Consider the following 15,570-nt stretch of genomic DNA (forward strand, 5'->3'; position numbering starts at 1 on the left):
GGGCCCTGCAGTCCGTGGAGACAGGGCCTTTCCTCAGCCACGGGCAAGGCCTTCAGGGGGGGACAGTGCCTGCCCCATCGGCCCGACCACTAGCATACCCAGAATAGAACTCTGAAGCTCCCACAGGCGGATCCCCTCCCAGTCGCAGAATTCATCACTTTCTGAGCCCACGATCCCCATAACAGAGCCCAGGACACCACCCAGATTTCGCAAAAACCTGGGACATTGGTCCCACGTGTGAGCGATGCTGCCCCTGGTGGCCCTGTACTCAGGCCCCACCACCCACCCCAGCTGCAGGGACTGGGGTGCTGATGAGGTGACAGCCTGCCCCTTCCTCCAGCACTGACAAACACAGATGACCTCGTCAGAGGGGTGAGGCCCCAGGTTCCAGGAAGATAGCAGAACATGGCAATGGAAACTGTGGCGTGCCAGGCCCTGCCCATCCCCATGCTTGGACCCCAGGGAGGAGGAGCTCAGTCCCCACACCTGGACACCAGGAGGAGGTACTCGGTCTCTAGTCCTGGCAAATCCAGGGACAGAGGCCGTGGTCCCCATACCTGGACTCTGAGAAGGATGAATGTGTCACCCCTGCACAGAACTCAGAGAGAAGCAATATGTCCTCCATAGGTGAGTGGGTGCCCAGTGAGAGGGTGCTATGTCGTCCGAGGCCATGTGAGCAGGTGCCACCTGGACCAAGGCCACGTGAGTGGGCACCACATGGACCAACGCCACATGGATCTAGCCACCACTTGAGCTGGGGGTCCCATGATCCAAGGGCACATGGGCTAAGGCCACTTATGTGGATGATGAGTGTGATGAACACGTGGGGTGAGGCTGTGTTAACGGAGGCCACGTGAGTAAGTGCCACGTGGTCCAGTTTCTCTGGAGGACCCTGACTAACAGAGCAGTCCACAGGAACAATACATAGCAGGGCACACGGGCTGCCCAGCCTTCACGGGTGTCCCAAACCACAGATACCTACTTCTCATGGTCTGGAGGCCTCTCCCCTTGTGCATGTCTGCGTCCTGCTCTCCCCTTCTTGGAAGCACACCTGTCCTACTGGGTTAGATTCACCCTCGTGACCTCATTTCACCTCTGGCACCTCCTTGAAAACCCCGTGTCCACACAGAGCAACATCCTAGGCCCTGGGGTTGGGGCTTCAATGTGTGGATCGAGCCTGTAACACCCTCCAGGTCGTTCTGGAAACACCTGGAACAGGCATGAAGAGCGGCTGGACCCGGGCGGCAGGGCGGCAGAGGGTCTGACCACAGGGGAGCCCGGCGTGTGGGTCTCATCCATCCCCTTGAAAGCCAGCTCGAGGCCACCTCTCTCCGTCCCCACACCCCACGCTGACCCTTGACTGGCCTGGTTGCTCTATTTGGTTGCAGACTGAGAGCCCCTTGGAGGAGGGGACCCGCCAGGGCCCACCCCTGCGTGGGCCCCGTAAGCAGGAGGAGGTGGTGCTGGACGAGAAGCGTGTGTGAGTGAGGGGCTTTGCCAGGAGGTGGGGCGAGGCTCCAGGCCCCATTGAGCGGGAGGCTTGGCGGTCAGCCTGAGCCAGGGGTGCGGCACTGACAAGTGGCTGAGAACCCGTCTCCTGTGTGTCACACGCTGGCCGTGGTTCTACTCCACTGTGTCACTGAAGCCCCGGCTGGTGGGGTTCCCACGGGACAGTGCCGTGGTTCCAGTGGGGACGGGGGGAAAGCTGCCAATGCCAGCCTCTCACATGTCTGCTCAGAAGGGCCTTGGGTCAATGCCGCCCCCATTTCTGTATGTGGAACAATTCCCACACCAGCCCTGGTGTCATGGGAGCATCGGCCCCCCCTACTGGGAGTAATCAGTGTGTGCTGATGCGGCCCCGAGTGCCCAGGGACCCCAAGACCCAGGCAACGGGGGTGTATGCCTGTGTGCCTTTTGGGGGGAAGTGATCTGTCCTTTCCCTGGACTTTTTTTTTCCTGGCTAAACCGTATTACATATAAAGACTTTTTTTTTTTTTAAGATTTTATTTATTTATTTATTTATTTGAGAGAGAGAATAAGAGACAGAGCACAAGAGGGAAGAGGGTCAGAGGGAGAAGCAGACCCCCCGCTGAGCAGGGAGCCTGATGCGGGACTCGATCCCAGGACTCCAGGATCATGACCTGAGCCGAAGGCAGTCGCTTAACCAACTGAGCCACCCAGGCGCCCCTAAACCGTATTACATATAAACTAATATATATATATTAAATTACGTATTATATTTTTTCTGGCTTAACTGTGTTAAGTCATAGCAAGCAATTAAAACATTGTGATAAAGTAGAACATAGCGCCCCTTAGCCACTTTGTGGGTGCTGCTCAGGGGCATTAAGTGACTCACACTGTGTGAAGCTGTCACCACCGTCCAGAGTGTCCTTCACTTTCCCAAACGGACACCGCGTCCCCATCAAGCTCCTGACATCTAAGAGGGGTTACTGGACCCAGAAAGGCCAAGGGCCATGGTCCCGAGTGTGGGCCCCCAGCCTGTGCCCGTCTCCTGCCCCCGCCCCGTGACAAAGTCACCCTAGGGGGAAGGGTAAAGCCGCTGCCCTCTGCGCACAGTATTCCTATCAGAGGTCGTGCACGGCACGCTCATTTTTTCTGTGCGAATCAGCTCCAGCTGAAGCCAAGTGGATCCTAAAACAGAATTCTCCACGATGTGAGGTCAAGATGGAAGGCATTGTCAGGGGAGGGCAGGAAGGGGGTGCTCCACTGCCACCCGGGGCCCCTGGTTTGGGAAGATGTCCTGCGCAGGGACCTGGTGCTCGGGGCGCACGGCGTCCCTTCCTCTCCGAGAGCGCGGGGCGAGTGGTGTGGGGTTGGGGCGCAGGCGCTTCTAGGAAACTACTCCCCGTGGTCTCTCCTCCCAGAACAAACCACTGAGAAATAACAAGAAGTGTCAGCCCCTGGTTAGTACTGTTTAGACGCAGCCGTTCCTCCGCGCGGCCCCTCCCGGGGGTGCTGTCAGCTCAGGGCAGCTGCACCCCGGAAAGAGCTTTATGGCTTTAATAACGTGGTGGTGGCGGGAGGTGGCGCGCTGCACACATACTGTTCTCTGGGAAAGGGGAGCGTCTGCGGCGGAGAGGCAACCAGAGCTCCAGCAGAACTTCCTGGTTGGCGGCTGGCCCTGCGGGAGCCCCTTAGCGAGGGGGCATCTGGAGCCAGAGCAGGAGGGTCGCTCGTTGGGGCGCTGGGCCCAGCAACCTGTCTCCTCCCTGGGACCCGGAGAGAGGAGGAAACCCAGACGTGCGGTTTCTGCAACACGGAATGACATGGACAGAAGCTCCAGGGACGCCACAGGTGTGCTGGCGACATCACACCCGGAAACGCACTATGATAGCACCTTACAGCGTGCTCCGGGAGCTGACGCATTCACATTTTCCAGAAAGATCTAAGTTGCCTGAATCGTTTCTAGAACAGGGAGTGACGTGGCCAAGAGACTGGTTATCTTTGGAACCCAGAGCCAGTGCCCAGGCCTGCGCTCGCCCCGTGCTCGGGCTTGCGGGCTTCCTGGGCTCCCACCAGAGCACCGCCGTGAAGCTGGTGTCCCCGTGTATGGAGGCCAGACCAGGGGAGAACAGCCCAGAAATGCTGCCCCCCAATTCCTCGGGCAAACACGCGAGATCCTCAGAAAGATTAGCAAAGTCAGGTATGGTGTTGACTCGGGAGAATGGAGTCCCCTTTTCCTCCTCGGGATTTGGGGCCGTGGAGTGAAGTTTGTTTGCCTGAAGTGAGCAAGAGCACAACTTTTAAAATCATTTCCCAAGTAAGAGCGTCTGAATCAAGGTGGTTGACTGCTGGTCACAGTGACAAAGTGGGTAATGACATAAACACGTGGACGAACAAATCTACAGCAGACCAGCACCAGAATGCCCATCTGTGAGATCTGTGGCATCAACACACCAAAGGGGACAAAGATGCTGACAATGTAACATCAAACACCCGTGTCCGATTTTACCATTTAAGAGGAAGCTGAAATTAAAGAAGATCTAGTACCTGGGTATCAAACTCCCCATCCTGCAAATGTCCCGAACTGTGGGGCTTTTGAGTGGCCCCCAGCACAGGCAGGAACAAGGCAGGGTCACTGCCCACGGCCAGCCCCGTGGTCCCCATGGCAGCACAGGTGAGCACCGTGAAGGAGGGACAGCCGACTGTCCGAATGGGACCTCTGCCTGGGAAGTAAGGAAATCACCCAAAACCTGGTGGAACAGGGGTAGGGGTTAGTAAATGCGTGTCAGGCTGAGTGAGGTTGTGTGGCCTTGATGAGCAGCCTGATTTCGGGGGCTCACTTCCTGGCCACACTGCACGCTCCGCGTGGCTCAGCCAACACTGTGCCGTGGTCTCCTCCCCACAAGACGGAGAGAGCGGCCATCCTTAGGAACAGTCCTGGATGCTGGTGGTTTGGGGGCGGGATGTCCACACTGGCGGTTAAATGCACCCCAGCTGGGAAGCAACACGAGGACTTGCCCAGAGCAAGTCCCGCCCCCGACCACAAAGGGCCAGGAGTGTGGTCCCTCTGTGCCCTCTGAAGGCGCTGCAGGAGCGCGGTAACTAGCGTGGACTTCTGCCCGGCTCCGTTTGTGGCAACTACATACGGCCCCAGACCATTCTGTGCGATCCTAATAACCGGTGCGAACACACAACATTATTAAAAGCATAAAGCACACAGGAATACGGGTCACAAGACGCTGCAAGCCCTACACGGGGAATTCAACGCTTTACCAGACAACAGAAAGGACACCTAGAGAAACGAGTGCGTCGCGTGGTGCTTTGGGGAGAATCAATGCCGCTGGAAACATGTCAGTTCTTCCCCCAAATCAACCTGTGAGTCCAGGGCTATCCCAACATAAAGGTCCCAGAGGAACATGAACAAAAGCCTGACCAGCTAATTCTGACGTCCACGTGGAGAGAATGGCGGGGCTGATGGCACGGCCCGGGCGCGGGGAGGGCACAGACGCTGGCCTGGGTCTTCCCTCTGCGGCCCCCCTCATGTGGGTTCTTCTGTTGGTTTACAACCTTAGTTTGAGATCTTCCTCTAGTAGCTTCCAAAGAGAGGGCACAGGGAGTAAACGCATGTCTGAAAATGTCTTTATTCTTGATTGGCTGGGCTGCTTTTCCTATCACTTCCTTTAAATGCCCCCCCAGGCCCACCTCCTGTTAATGTTTTTTCCTGAAAATTCTGAGTCAGAGGATGGGCATCCTGGGAAGGTCCTCTATGTATTTTATTTTTTCTCAATTCCTCAACTCACTGTCTTCTTGTTTTACCTTCTAGAAGATTTTACAAATTTTATCAACTCGTATCTTTTAACCCTTTTATAGAAAATCTTTATTTGACAACCATTTATTCTGATTTTAAAGACACTTCCCAGGGAGTGATGTTCCAGTGTGGACCCTGGGTCCCTGGACTCCGGTGCTGCATTACTGATAACAGTCCATTATAGGCCACTCTTGTAGACTAGGGCCTTTCTTTAGTGGGGAGTGCTCCACCAGAGTGCTCCCAGGAGGTGCCCACCACAGAGTGCTCCCAGGAGGTGCCCGCCAGAGTGCTCCCAGGAGGTGCTCGCCAGAGTGCTCCCAGGAGGTGCCCGCCAGAGTGCTCCCAGGAGGTGCCCACCACAGAGTGCTCCCAGGAGGTGCTCACCAGAGTGCTCCCAGGAGGTGCCCACCAGAGTGCTCCCAGGAGGTGCCCACCACAGAGTGCTCCCAGGAGGTGCCCACCACAGAGTGCTCCCAGGAGGTGCTCACCACAGAGTGCTCCCAGGAGGATGCTCCCCCACAGTGCTCCCAGGAGGATGCTCCCCCACAGTGCTCCCAGGGGCCAGAATTTCACTATGGATTTTGCTCCATCATGAGTCACCCTCCTCAAGGATAACATTCCATTAGAGAGAGTGACCTCTTGAAAATGACATCCCTTGAGGATGGACAACCTGCCCCAGGGCAGATACCAACACTCTTCCCCATGGAGACGTTCCACCAGGGGGCCTTCCCTGGGAAGAGAGTGAGAAGTACTGGCCTACTCCCCTCCGCCCTATGGTTCAATGCAGACTGTGTCCTCTGGCTTTTAGCTCAAATATTTTATTCTTCTATGTGATAACCCTGGACTCCCAGGTGGTCTCAGTCAAGGGGAGAGCCTGATTGGCATCCATGGGCCCACTACACCTGTGGGTAGGTTCCCAGGGCCCTGGGGGCTGGTGGGCCAGCCGGGCCTGCCCTGGCAGCTGGGTGGGGTTTAGCGTGGGCCCCTGGGCACAGTGGGCTCCATGTGGGGCACCCCAACCCTCCACAGGGGGGCCCTTCTTAGGCTCAGGGCAATTCCGGGCCTGGCTGCTCACCCAAATCCATTCAGAGCCCCCATTTCCAAACCAAGGTTGGGATAGGGAATGGCCCCTTGCCCTTCTCCTCCCGAAGAGTAGAGGTGGCCAGTTCTGCCTCTGCCCCCTCCCTCCCTGAGCCCTCATTTCTCCACAAAAGGCTCACCTGGCTCTGTGTGGGGCCAGGGCAGTGGGGGGCAGGGGGAAGGCCAGCCCTGCAGGGATGTGAGCCTCCACCCAGTGCACAGAGAGGACAAGGCTGACGGGGTTGGAGGCGGCAGGCAAAGGGCAGGAGGGCATTCCAGCAGCAGGAACAGCCCTGGCGGTGCTGGTCCAGACGGAGCTGGAGATGCAAGGCCGAGCCCCGTGAAGGTGCTCTGCTTCTAGGCAAGGGTGACCGGTGTCCCGGCTCCCCCCAACGCGCCAAGGCAGTCCTGGGGCCAGGAACCCCCACCTTCTACAGTGCCACACAGAACACCCGACCACCTTGTGATCCAAAATCAAGGCTGTATTTATCTCCAACGATTGACACGAGAACTCAGTGTTTAAAACAACCAGAGTCCACAGTGGAAACATGGGTTGAAAATACAGAACGGAGCAGATGGCTGCTGACGGTCGAACCAACAAGGCTCAAGAGTGCAGCGGACACAGGGGGGGGTGTCGGGGAACAGAGAAGGGTGCTGGGCACAGGACAGGGGGACGTTCGGGGTTATGAAAGCAAAACCGAAACCAAAAGGAGATCATGCCAAGGCCTCCACAGGTGGAGGAGCGCGCTGAGGGACATCTGCCGATGGCCTTTGCACGGAAGGGGAGGTGGACAGAAGTTACTATTTCTGATTGCAATGAACCTTTAGACTCTTAACTCCTAAAAATCTACTTGTCTGGTATGGATTCTGAGAACACTGCTCAGTGAGCACTGGGGTCCACAGAAGTGTCCTCGCGGCCAGAGCCGGCCGAGGAGGGCGGGGCCCAGCTTGCTGCGAGGCTGGGGGAAGGGTCCTCCCCAGACAGCGGCCCAGTCCCCCCTCTGAGCGCTTGCATAGTTGAAGGATCTGCTGCAGTGAAGCTTCTGAGCGTGTCCAACTGACAGCAAGTGGGTTTTTTGTGACCATGTTAAACAAATAATCAGAGAGGTTTCTAGAAACTGCCTTTTATAAAGTCTACCTAGGTTAAGAATTTAATAACGTCATATATTTATATTAACAGACTATTTACATATTTCATTTGTTTTTCTTTAAAAACAAACCAAAAAAGAAATCCTCTTATGCTTCTGCATAATAAGGCAAAAAAAGTTTTTACATTATTATTAATTATTATTTTAATATATATCTGTAACTTCGGTTCCAAGTACCAAGGGAGGGCCAGGCAGGCCCTGAGTGGGGGCCTCACAGTGCGCTGGACAAAATGACCGTTTTTTCTCCATAAATAAGACAAAAGATCCTGGGGCTCTAGAGAGGGATCTGAGGCCTTTACATTGCAAATCTGAACTGAAGATAAAAAAGCAAAAGTTTCTCTTTTCTTTTTAAATGTCTAAAGAGCACAAAATTGAAAAAAATACAAATCTATTAAAAACACTTCTCACCTGTGGGAAAAGATGTACAAACTTGAATTCTCCTCCAGTAGCCTAATTTCAAGCTCAGAAAACAAAAGATCACCCCCAGCAAAGCTGTGGATGAAGCTCCCCGACTGTGCAGGCTTCGGGTGTTAAGCAAGGGTCACCCCAGGACTGACGGCGCTGTGCTTAGGTTCTAGAAACGTCCACGTAGAAAAGTTTACAGCAGTGCATTTGTGGAAGGGCCTCTGTACACGGGGCGCGGGGTCCCGCGGGGACTACCGCGCCTCCACCTCCTGGGGGTTGCGGGATGGGGAGTAGTCGCGCGCCTCGGGCCCATGGCCCCCAAGCGGCGTAGTCCTGCTCCGCGGCGGCGGCCCGGGGGGCGTGGGGGGCCCGCCCGCGGCCACCAGTGGGGGCGGCGCGCCCAGCGCGGCGGCGTTGGCGGCGGCCGCGGGCGGGGTCCGCGCCAGGAGCCCGTTGTGCAGCGCGGCGGCTGCGGGCCCGAGGCGCGGGTAGTGCAGGGCGCCCAGCGCGGGCAGGAGCGCGGCGCCGTCCAGGTGCGCGGCGGCGGCGGGCAGGTGCGGGCCCGCGCCCAGGTGCGTGGCCCGCGCGCGCTCCAGCTCCTCGCGGCGCGCCTCCCGTAGGCGCTCTGGGCTGTAGTCGTGTGGCTCGCGGTCGCGGTAGGGGCGCTCGGGGGGCTCGAAGAGGGCGGCGGGACCCGGGGCGGGGGCGGCGGCGGCGGCGGGCAGGGCGCGCCGGGGCAGCTCCAGGCCGCGGTAGGCGTCGCGCAGGGGCTCCCATGTGAAGCCCAGGCGCTCGCGGGCCGCCGGGCTGGGCCCGAGCTGCAGGGGCGCAGGGGGCGCCCGCGGACGCTCGGGCGCTGGGTGCAGGCCGGCCCCTGGGGGCTCGGGCGCGTCGCTGTCTTCCCTGCGCTCCTCCTTGACCTTGACGTCGCCCTGGGGCCGCTCGGCCGGCGCTTCGGGCGGCTTCCCCGGCTCTCGGCCCAGGAGGCCCGCCAGGCGCAGGCTGTCGCCCAGAGCCGCCTTGCTGTAGGGAGATGGCGGGCGCGCGGCCAGCTTGGCGCCGTCCTCCTTGGCCGGAGAGCGGCTCTCCTTGACGCGGGGCTCGGCCTCGCGCTCAGCAGGGACCCCGGGCCGGCACGGTTCGCTCTGGCCGCGCAGCAGGAGGCTGCTGGCTGGGGGGCCCACGGGGGCTGCGGGCGAGGCCCGGCTCAGCAGGCGCGTCTTCTCCAGGAGGTCCCTGGGAACAAGGAAGACACCTTCACTCAGCCTATCAGCAGGAGGGGCTTCGTGGAACAGGGTGCCCGGAAGCAAGCTGTTTGCCACCAAGTTCCCACTTGTATGACCTCAAGGTCCTTGGGGGGGGGTCCCACACCCTCACAAGGCCCCACAATACCCCACGTCTCCCCTCCCCTCGACAAACAACTTGGAAACCAGTTTTGTAGCAGGACCCCAGAGCTCCCCACCCAGACCCAAGCTGCTACACCCCTGAGGCAGGACAGACCCTCAGTGAGGAACCTGGGCCCCAAGTTCACTCTGGGGATGGGACCCTGGAGTCCTGCATTGGCTCTGGCCGACCATAGCTCCCCTTCACGAGGCTCCATGGCCCTGTGCTTCTAAGCCCTTTACCCGAAGTCTGGGGGCAGAGATGAGGGCTCGGCCCCCAGGGCCTTGGCAGGCTACCGGCAACAGGAGGGGCGAGGCTGGGAGACCTCCTCTGCTCCCGTCCACTCCACCAGCCAGCCACAACTCCACCACCTCAGGTTCCAGACTCTGCTGCCGACTCTGGAATAGGACTCCCACCTCCCCTGCCCCAGCCCAGCCCTGCTGCCCGGGGGCAGCCCGGTTCAGCCCCACCCTCCCAGCCTGGGAACTCGCCCACAGGCGCCCCTCCCAGACCTGGCCCCACCTAGGGGGTGCCAATGGCTCTGCGAGCTCCCTGCAGAGGCCCCGCTGTGGTCAGTGAGCCGACCTTCCCTGCTGTAGCCTCCAGGGGTGGACCTGCTCTCTGCACAGCTCCTGCCCAAATCCTGCTCCATCAGGGGTTCTCCATGGGGGCTCTCTACTGGGCTTTCCCAGCCCTGAGGGTACAGCAAGGGGGATCTCCACACAGAGCTTGGATTGGCCCACACCCAGAGTTCTGCAAAGCCAGCTGGAGCCCACAAGAGCGGGGGGGGGGCGCCACTCACCTCTCCTCCCTGCCCTTGTCCGGCTCTCGGTCGTGGTTGGTCAGGGCTGAGACCCGATCGGGGTCCACGGGCTTAGGCCATGGGGGTGGTGTGGGAAAGGATGGTGGCGCCCGGTGCAGTCGGTTCCAGGCCTCGTGGGGGCTGGGCAGGCCATGCAGCACAGAGCTCTCCTTGGGGGCAAAGATGCCGCTGCCCTGAGCTGAAGAAGGATGGGAATGAGGCCAGGACAGCTTCCCTGCCCCCACCGAGGGTGCCCTGTGGGGCCGTAGGGCTGCTGGGGAGAAGCACACCATTCCTGCATCCCAGGGAGGTGGCCGGAGGGTAACAGTCAGGGTCTAGCCCAAACCCACGCCAGGAGCCCGAGTGTGCGTGCATGTGGGTGAGCGGAGAGCAAGCTCGGTGGTCACTCACTCAGTGCGTGGCTCCCCAGGCCTCCGAAAGCGCTGCTGCCCAGGCTCCCCAGGCCCCCGAAGGTGCCTGGCCTGCTGAAAGGGTCTGTGGGGACAACCTGGGCTCAGGGTTCTGCACGGCTCATGCCAGGGCTCCCACCTGACTCCCCTCCTGTGACACCAGAACATGGCAGGTGCTCCTATACAGTCTGAGGGATGGCCTTTCTCTTGGGGTCACCTCCCCACCCACCTGCATCCTCCCCCAGCCCTGAGGGCTGCAGAGGGCCAGCCAGCCTCCAGGGAGCGGAGAGCATACCTACCTGTCAGGTGACTGGTGGTTAGGAAGCTGCTGGGATGGGCTGAGGGTCCGAATGGGTTGGTGGTGGGATGGGCAGCACCTGTGGGGGCAGGTGGACGGGGGCCTCCTGTTTGTGGGTCACTCCCAGGGTCGGACACCCCAGCTTCCTCTGGGGACCCGTCTATACCTCCCCCGGAAGCTCACGAGGGAAGAGGGGAGAGAGGCAATGGCAGCAGGGACCCCAGAGGAGGTGCCGAGAGAGCTGCCAAGGCTGTCCTGAAGACACTGGCCTCAGGGCTTCCAGCTGGAAGCTAAGAAGCCGTGTCCCAGTGGACGCACCTGCTCCCGCAATGTCCCCCAGCCACAGCCCGCGGGGGTCACTATGTGGTCAGCTCCGCCACTCACCGGCGGGCCCACCCTGCCTCTGCTGGAGCCCAGCCTGCAGCACCTCCAGGGCGGCTGAGTTGGCCCTGAGAAGGGGCTGCTGGTCTGGGGGCGCTGGCCCTGCCACCTCACACGCCCTTGGCTCAGGAGGGCGGATTCCCGGCACAGGCCAGGATGGGGCCACACTCATCTCTGCAGCGTCCCCCAGCTTGGGGGACACCTGCTTGCTGGGGTGCCGCCGGCGAGCCCCTCCACAGCACACATGCAGTTTCTCATCTCCGGGAGCTCCCCACCAGAAAGCTAGCCGCTCTCCTGAATCACTCACAGGACATCAAACTGGAAATTAGAAATAAACAGCTTGCCATGGTGCTAGCGAAGACGTGTACCCGCGTGTGTGGGGGAATGCGTTACTCTAAGAGCACACGCAGTGAGCAAAAGCCAATGAGCTGACAGGCAAGCGTCCAGCTCAGGAGCTGGGAAGGGCGGCAGCATAGACATTGCAGGAGAGACACCCACCCCAGACCAGGGCAGGCAGCCGGCGTCCGTAAGCCTGGGGCCCGGTCTGGGGGGCGTGCTCTGGGCATATGTGGAGGGCGCAGCAGGGCTGCGCTGTGCGTGGGCGGGGAGTCCAGGCTCCACGCAGCATAGGAAGCCTACGCCCACCGCCTGGGCCCCACGATGAATGCGGGTCCTGTGGACTCCACGGATTAAAGCCCAGATGGGAGGACCTCTGTTTTCTGAGGGACACCCCTCTGTCCGGAGGCCAGCCTGGGTGCCCTTGTCCACACCCAGCACCCCAGCCTGCTGACCGCATGTCTGGGTGGGAGGGGGCTGCAGGTGGAGGTGGGCATGCATGAAGATGGAGCAAGGCAGTCAGGGAGGGCTGAGAAGGTGGTGCCTGCAGGGCCCTGACTGCTGGGGAGGGGGGCGGACCCCTCCAGAGGTGGGCCGTGCACAGCTGTGTGGGGTGCTCACAGCGTGGGCCCAGACGGCCGGCCTTGGAAGCACCTGTGTGTGAGGCTGGGAATTCGGGGCTGTTCTCCCCTTTCTTGGACAGCAGCGCCTGTGAACCTGACTCACTTGCGCTAACGCTGGTTCACACGGAGCGCCTGCTTCTCTTCTGGGAGTCTGCGGTCTGGGTGTGTGCGGGCAGAGGAGCTATGTGACCCGCCCCCAGTAAAAACCCTGGGCGCTGGGTCTGTGAGCATCCCAGCGCCGTGGCACTTGGTGTGCGTCATCTCGGTTCCTTGCCGAGGAAATGGGGTGCGTCCTGGGCCTCCACAGGCCAGCCCTCAGCGGCCCTGCGCCCGGCTTCCTGCTGATTTCACCCCACGTGCCTTTCCCCTTTGCCCATTTGCTGCGTCCCTTCCCTGGGATGCATCTGAGCTGTGGGGGTTACGCTGAGTCCTGGAAGGGCTCCCCATGATCCTCGAAACTGGGGGAGGCCCGGGGGCCCCAGCATGGCAAGACTGTGCCAGGGCAGGCACATGGATTCTTGGGGCCTGTGCCAAAACCCCTCCTGGGAGACGGGCAGGCCAGGCGCAGGGGAGGGCACCCCTCAACCCCACTCAGGTGGGGGTGGGGGGACAGCAGAAGCGGAAGCTCCAGGGCAGAGGGGGCGCCCGGGGAGGGTACCACACACGGAGGCACAGAGGCGGGGGATGCCAGGGGGTGCCCCAGTGCATCTGGAGTTGTCCTGCTGGAGCGCCAGGCCAGGGAACAGGCTGGACCTCCCCTTTCCTTGTGCTCTGGACAGGGTGCCTTACCCGAGCCAGAGAAGAGGGGCCGGGCCAGGTCCTGCGGGTAGTGGAATCCGGCAAACACGCCCGGGGCAGGGGGTCTGCTGGACAAGTCCAGCTTGGCGCCCACCTCCAGCTTGTGGGGGTCCAGCTGCATCTGCTGAGAGGGACAGAGCACGTGCAGGGCCCGCCCGTCCTGCCAGGCACTGTGGGTCATCCTACCTGCTGTGGTGGGAATGGGCCCTAATCCCTGACCCAGGAGAGAGCCAGGTGCTGTCAGGACGCGTGATGGACAGAGGGGTGTCTCGTGCCTTCTGGGGCCTCTGAGAGCTGTGTTTACACTAAAGCACCTCAGTTCGGACATTACACTTTCACTGGTAATACTTTACCTGTGGTAAGATTTTGTGAAACTGAGTTGAAAGAGCGGATTCCTATTACCTGTTGTCTAAAACTTGCTTAGAAGTTTCCAGTGACTGGATTTGGCATCGCTATTAGCATTTAAGTTTATTAAATAAGGACAAACAAGCCTGTGGCTCTGCTGTGATGGTCCCATGAGGCTAAAGGGCCGGGCTGGGTGCTCACTGGTGCTGCCCACCTCTGGCGCCCTGCCCCGGCAGTGGGGGTCTCCAGCCCACAGGGGCCTCCCCCAGGGCTATACCTGAACATTTGCGGAGTGCAACAGTGCTTTGTCCTAAGGCCCTGTGGACTTCTCGCAGTGCACATTGGCGGGATCATTTCTGACAGCCGTGCACGGAGGTGCATGTGACCAGAGATAGCAGCAGAGGGTGTCAGGACCCTTCTGGGACGGGGGGCTGGTCCGGGTGACTAGACTGCCTCCACCCACCCTTCCCTGGCATTCCCAGCCCGCGGTGCGTCCCCAGAGCGCCCACCTGGCACCACCCTGCCCCCTTCAGTGTCTCCTGTTCACTGCTGAGCACCCAGGCACACACAGCAGGTGCTCAATAAGTGCTTGGAGGAAAGGTCGGGGGACAGAATCGAAGGTCACGTGGATGGCTCAAATGATGTTGGTGGGACTGGCGCAGGGTCAGCTCATCCCAAACCCCTGCCTGGGGGCATCCTGGGTGACCCCCCCCACCACCCGGCCTCCTCCCCAGCCCTACCCCGTGTGCCCCCATGATGGGCACACAGTGAATGTCTGTCAGACGCGGCCCCGAAGGGGTGCATCAGGACACCGTATGACACACCGGCCCAGCCGGCAGGACACGTGACCGGCTCACCTTTATCTTCTGCTGATGGTGGTAGATCTGCCAGGCGATCTGCACGTGCACAGCACACCACTTCCCAGGTTTCTGTGACAGGGCGGGCCACACGCTCAGCCGCACAGTGGGGCCTCTTCCTTCTGCCCCCCTCAGCACCCCAGATTCCTGTTGTTGTGGGCACCCCTGGGGCCATCCTCAGCCACGATCCTCCCTCCCAAGGACACATGCACACACGCACAGACGTGTGCCTGCACACTCACCCTGACTGTGGTCCGGTATGGGTCGGACACCTGTCAGCAACAGAGAAGGAAGTGTTAGGTCCAGGCTCTGGGGGTGGCCATGCCCTGCCACCATCACCACAAGGGGGACTGGGCTGGCTGGGGTGACCCCAGGGAGGGAAGGATGGGCAGTGTGGCCACCTACCCCGGGGCCTTTCTGGAGGAGGGTGTGAACAGCACTGGCCCGGCCTGTTACCTCGATTGGGTTGGAAGTCTGGAGGGAGAGAACAGGACGTGACAGAGCTGCAGAGCCCGCGTCCCTGCACACTGCCACCCGGGGGGGTGGGGCTGGCTTCCCACATCCTCAGTCCAAGGGTTTCTGCAGAGGTGGGAAGGGGCTCTTGACAAGGACATGCCTGGCTTAGGGGCCTGAGGCAGCCCTGCTCTGGGGAAGGTGAGAGCAGCAAGCCCAGTCCTCTCCCGGGCCTCCTGCGACATGGACGGCCCCGTGCTGGACACCCGACATAGACCTCCCCTCTGCCCTGATGCTCTCCACGCCAACCTCGAGCACTCCCAGCTGAGGAATGAGGATGCGTGAAGCCTGACTCCCATTGTTCCCTGGTGCCCCCCCCGCCACTGCCTAGGCTGGGGGTCCTGCTGAGGCCCTGCAGGGAGCACGTGAGCCCCCAGCCCCCTCCTGCCGTGGGGCTGCACAGCCACATCCCACCCGGCATGGCTGGCTCACACCAACACCAGGATTGCAACACACACAACTGCATGGCGGGGGCTCCCATGTGCCCTGAACCCCGTCCACCCCAGGAGCAGCTGGTACCTTGGGCTGAAAAGCACCCTGTAGGGACCCAAAGGGGCCTGGGTGTGGGAGCAGGGTGGGCAGTCCGGGGATGGCAGAAGAGAAAGACGGGAAAAACTGCAAGAGAAAGAGGGGGAGCGTTCCAGGGCCCCGGCTGGGAGCATGGACATCCTGGGTGGGGACGCTGGGCCTGGCCCCCTGCTCTACGTGGAAGGGAACCTGACAAGGCTCTGGGCAGGCGCAGCCCCACCCTTTACCCGCGACCTCTAGCCCACCGGCCAGCCCGGTGACCACAGAGGGACACTCACGTTGGAATGTCGGAAGTAGGGGCTGTCCAGCTTGGGTGCGTACTTATCAAACTGGAAGGAAAAAAGCGGAGAGTGAGGCCTCCCGAGCCTGCCCACACCCTCCGCTGGGCCCA

At 60.7% G+C, this 15,570-nt stretch overlaps 1 protein-coding gene and 1 long non-coding RNA gene across 15 annotated transcripts in view; both read right to left on the minus strand.

Moving 5' to 3' along the window:
• Nucleotides 1-2,076: 2,076 nt before the first annotated feature.
• Nucleotides 2,077-5,574, minus strand: LOC141371972 (uncharacterized). Its single transcript, XR_012377332.1, has 3 exons — nt 4,898-5,574; nt 4,012-4,214; nt 2,077-3,740 (listed from the first exon to the last, which is right to left on the minus strand). It is a non-coding gene; the product is annotated as an uncharacterized lncRNA (long non-coding RNA).
• A 1,239-nt stretch (nt 5,575-6,813) lies between these two features.
• Nucleotides 6,814-15,570, minus strand: part of FBRSL1 (fibrosin like 1) — a 78,720-nt gene continuing 69,963 nt past the window's right edge. For 9 of the 14 annotated variants that reach the window (XM_073890410.1, XM_073890408.1, XM_073890413.1 and 6 more), the window contains 10 exons: nt 15,458-15,508; nt 15,171-15,266; nt 14,544-14,612; nt 14,381-14,410; nt 14,139-14,210; nt 12,928-13,060; nt 10,800-10,877; nt 10,502-10,585; nt 10,091-10,289; nt 6,814-9,141 (listed from right to left, as the gene is read on the minus strand). In XM_073890410.1, the coding sequence (XP_073746511.1) occupies nt 8,157-9,141; nt 10,091-10,289; nt 10,502-10,585; nt 10,800-10,877; nt 12,928-13,060; nt 14,139-14,210; nt 14,381-14,410; nt 14,544-14,612; nt 15,171-15,266; nt 15,458-15,508 (1,797 nt within the window). In that variant the 3' untranslated portion in view covers nt 6,814-8,156. The remainder of the gene's footprint in view (nt 9,142-10,090; nt 10,290-10,501; nt 10,586-10,799; nt 10,878-12,927; nt 13,061-14,138; nt 14,211-14,380; nt 14,411-14,543; nt 14,613-15,170; nt 15,267-15,457; nt 15,509-15,570) is intronic. The other 5 variants (XM_073890412.1, XM_073890415.1, XM_073890418.1 and 2 more) reach the window with 3 other exon arrangements.

The sequence above is a fragment of the Callorhinus ursinus genome, unplaced genomic scaffold (assembly GCF_003265705.2).
Source record: "Callorhinus ursinus isolate GAN/ISIS: 27379988/994484 unplaced genomic scaffold, GSC_fseal_2.0 scaffold150, whole genome shotgun sequence".
NCBI lineage: Eukaryota > Metazoa > Chordata > Mammalia > Carnivora > Otariidae > Callorhinus > Callorhinus ursinus.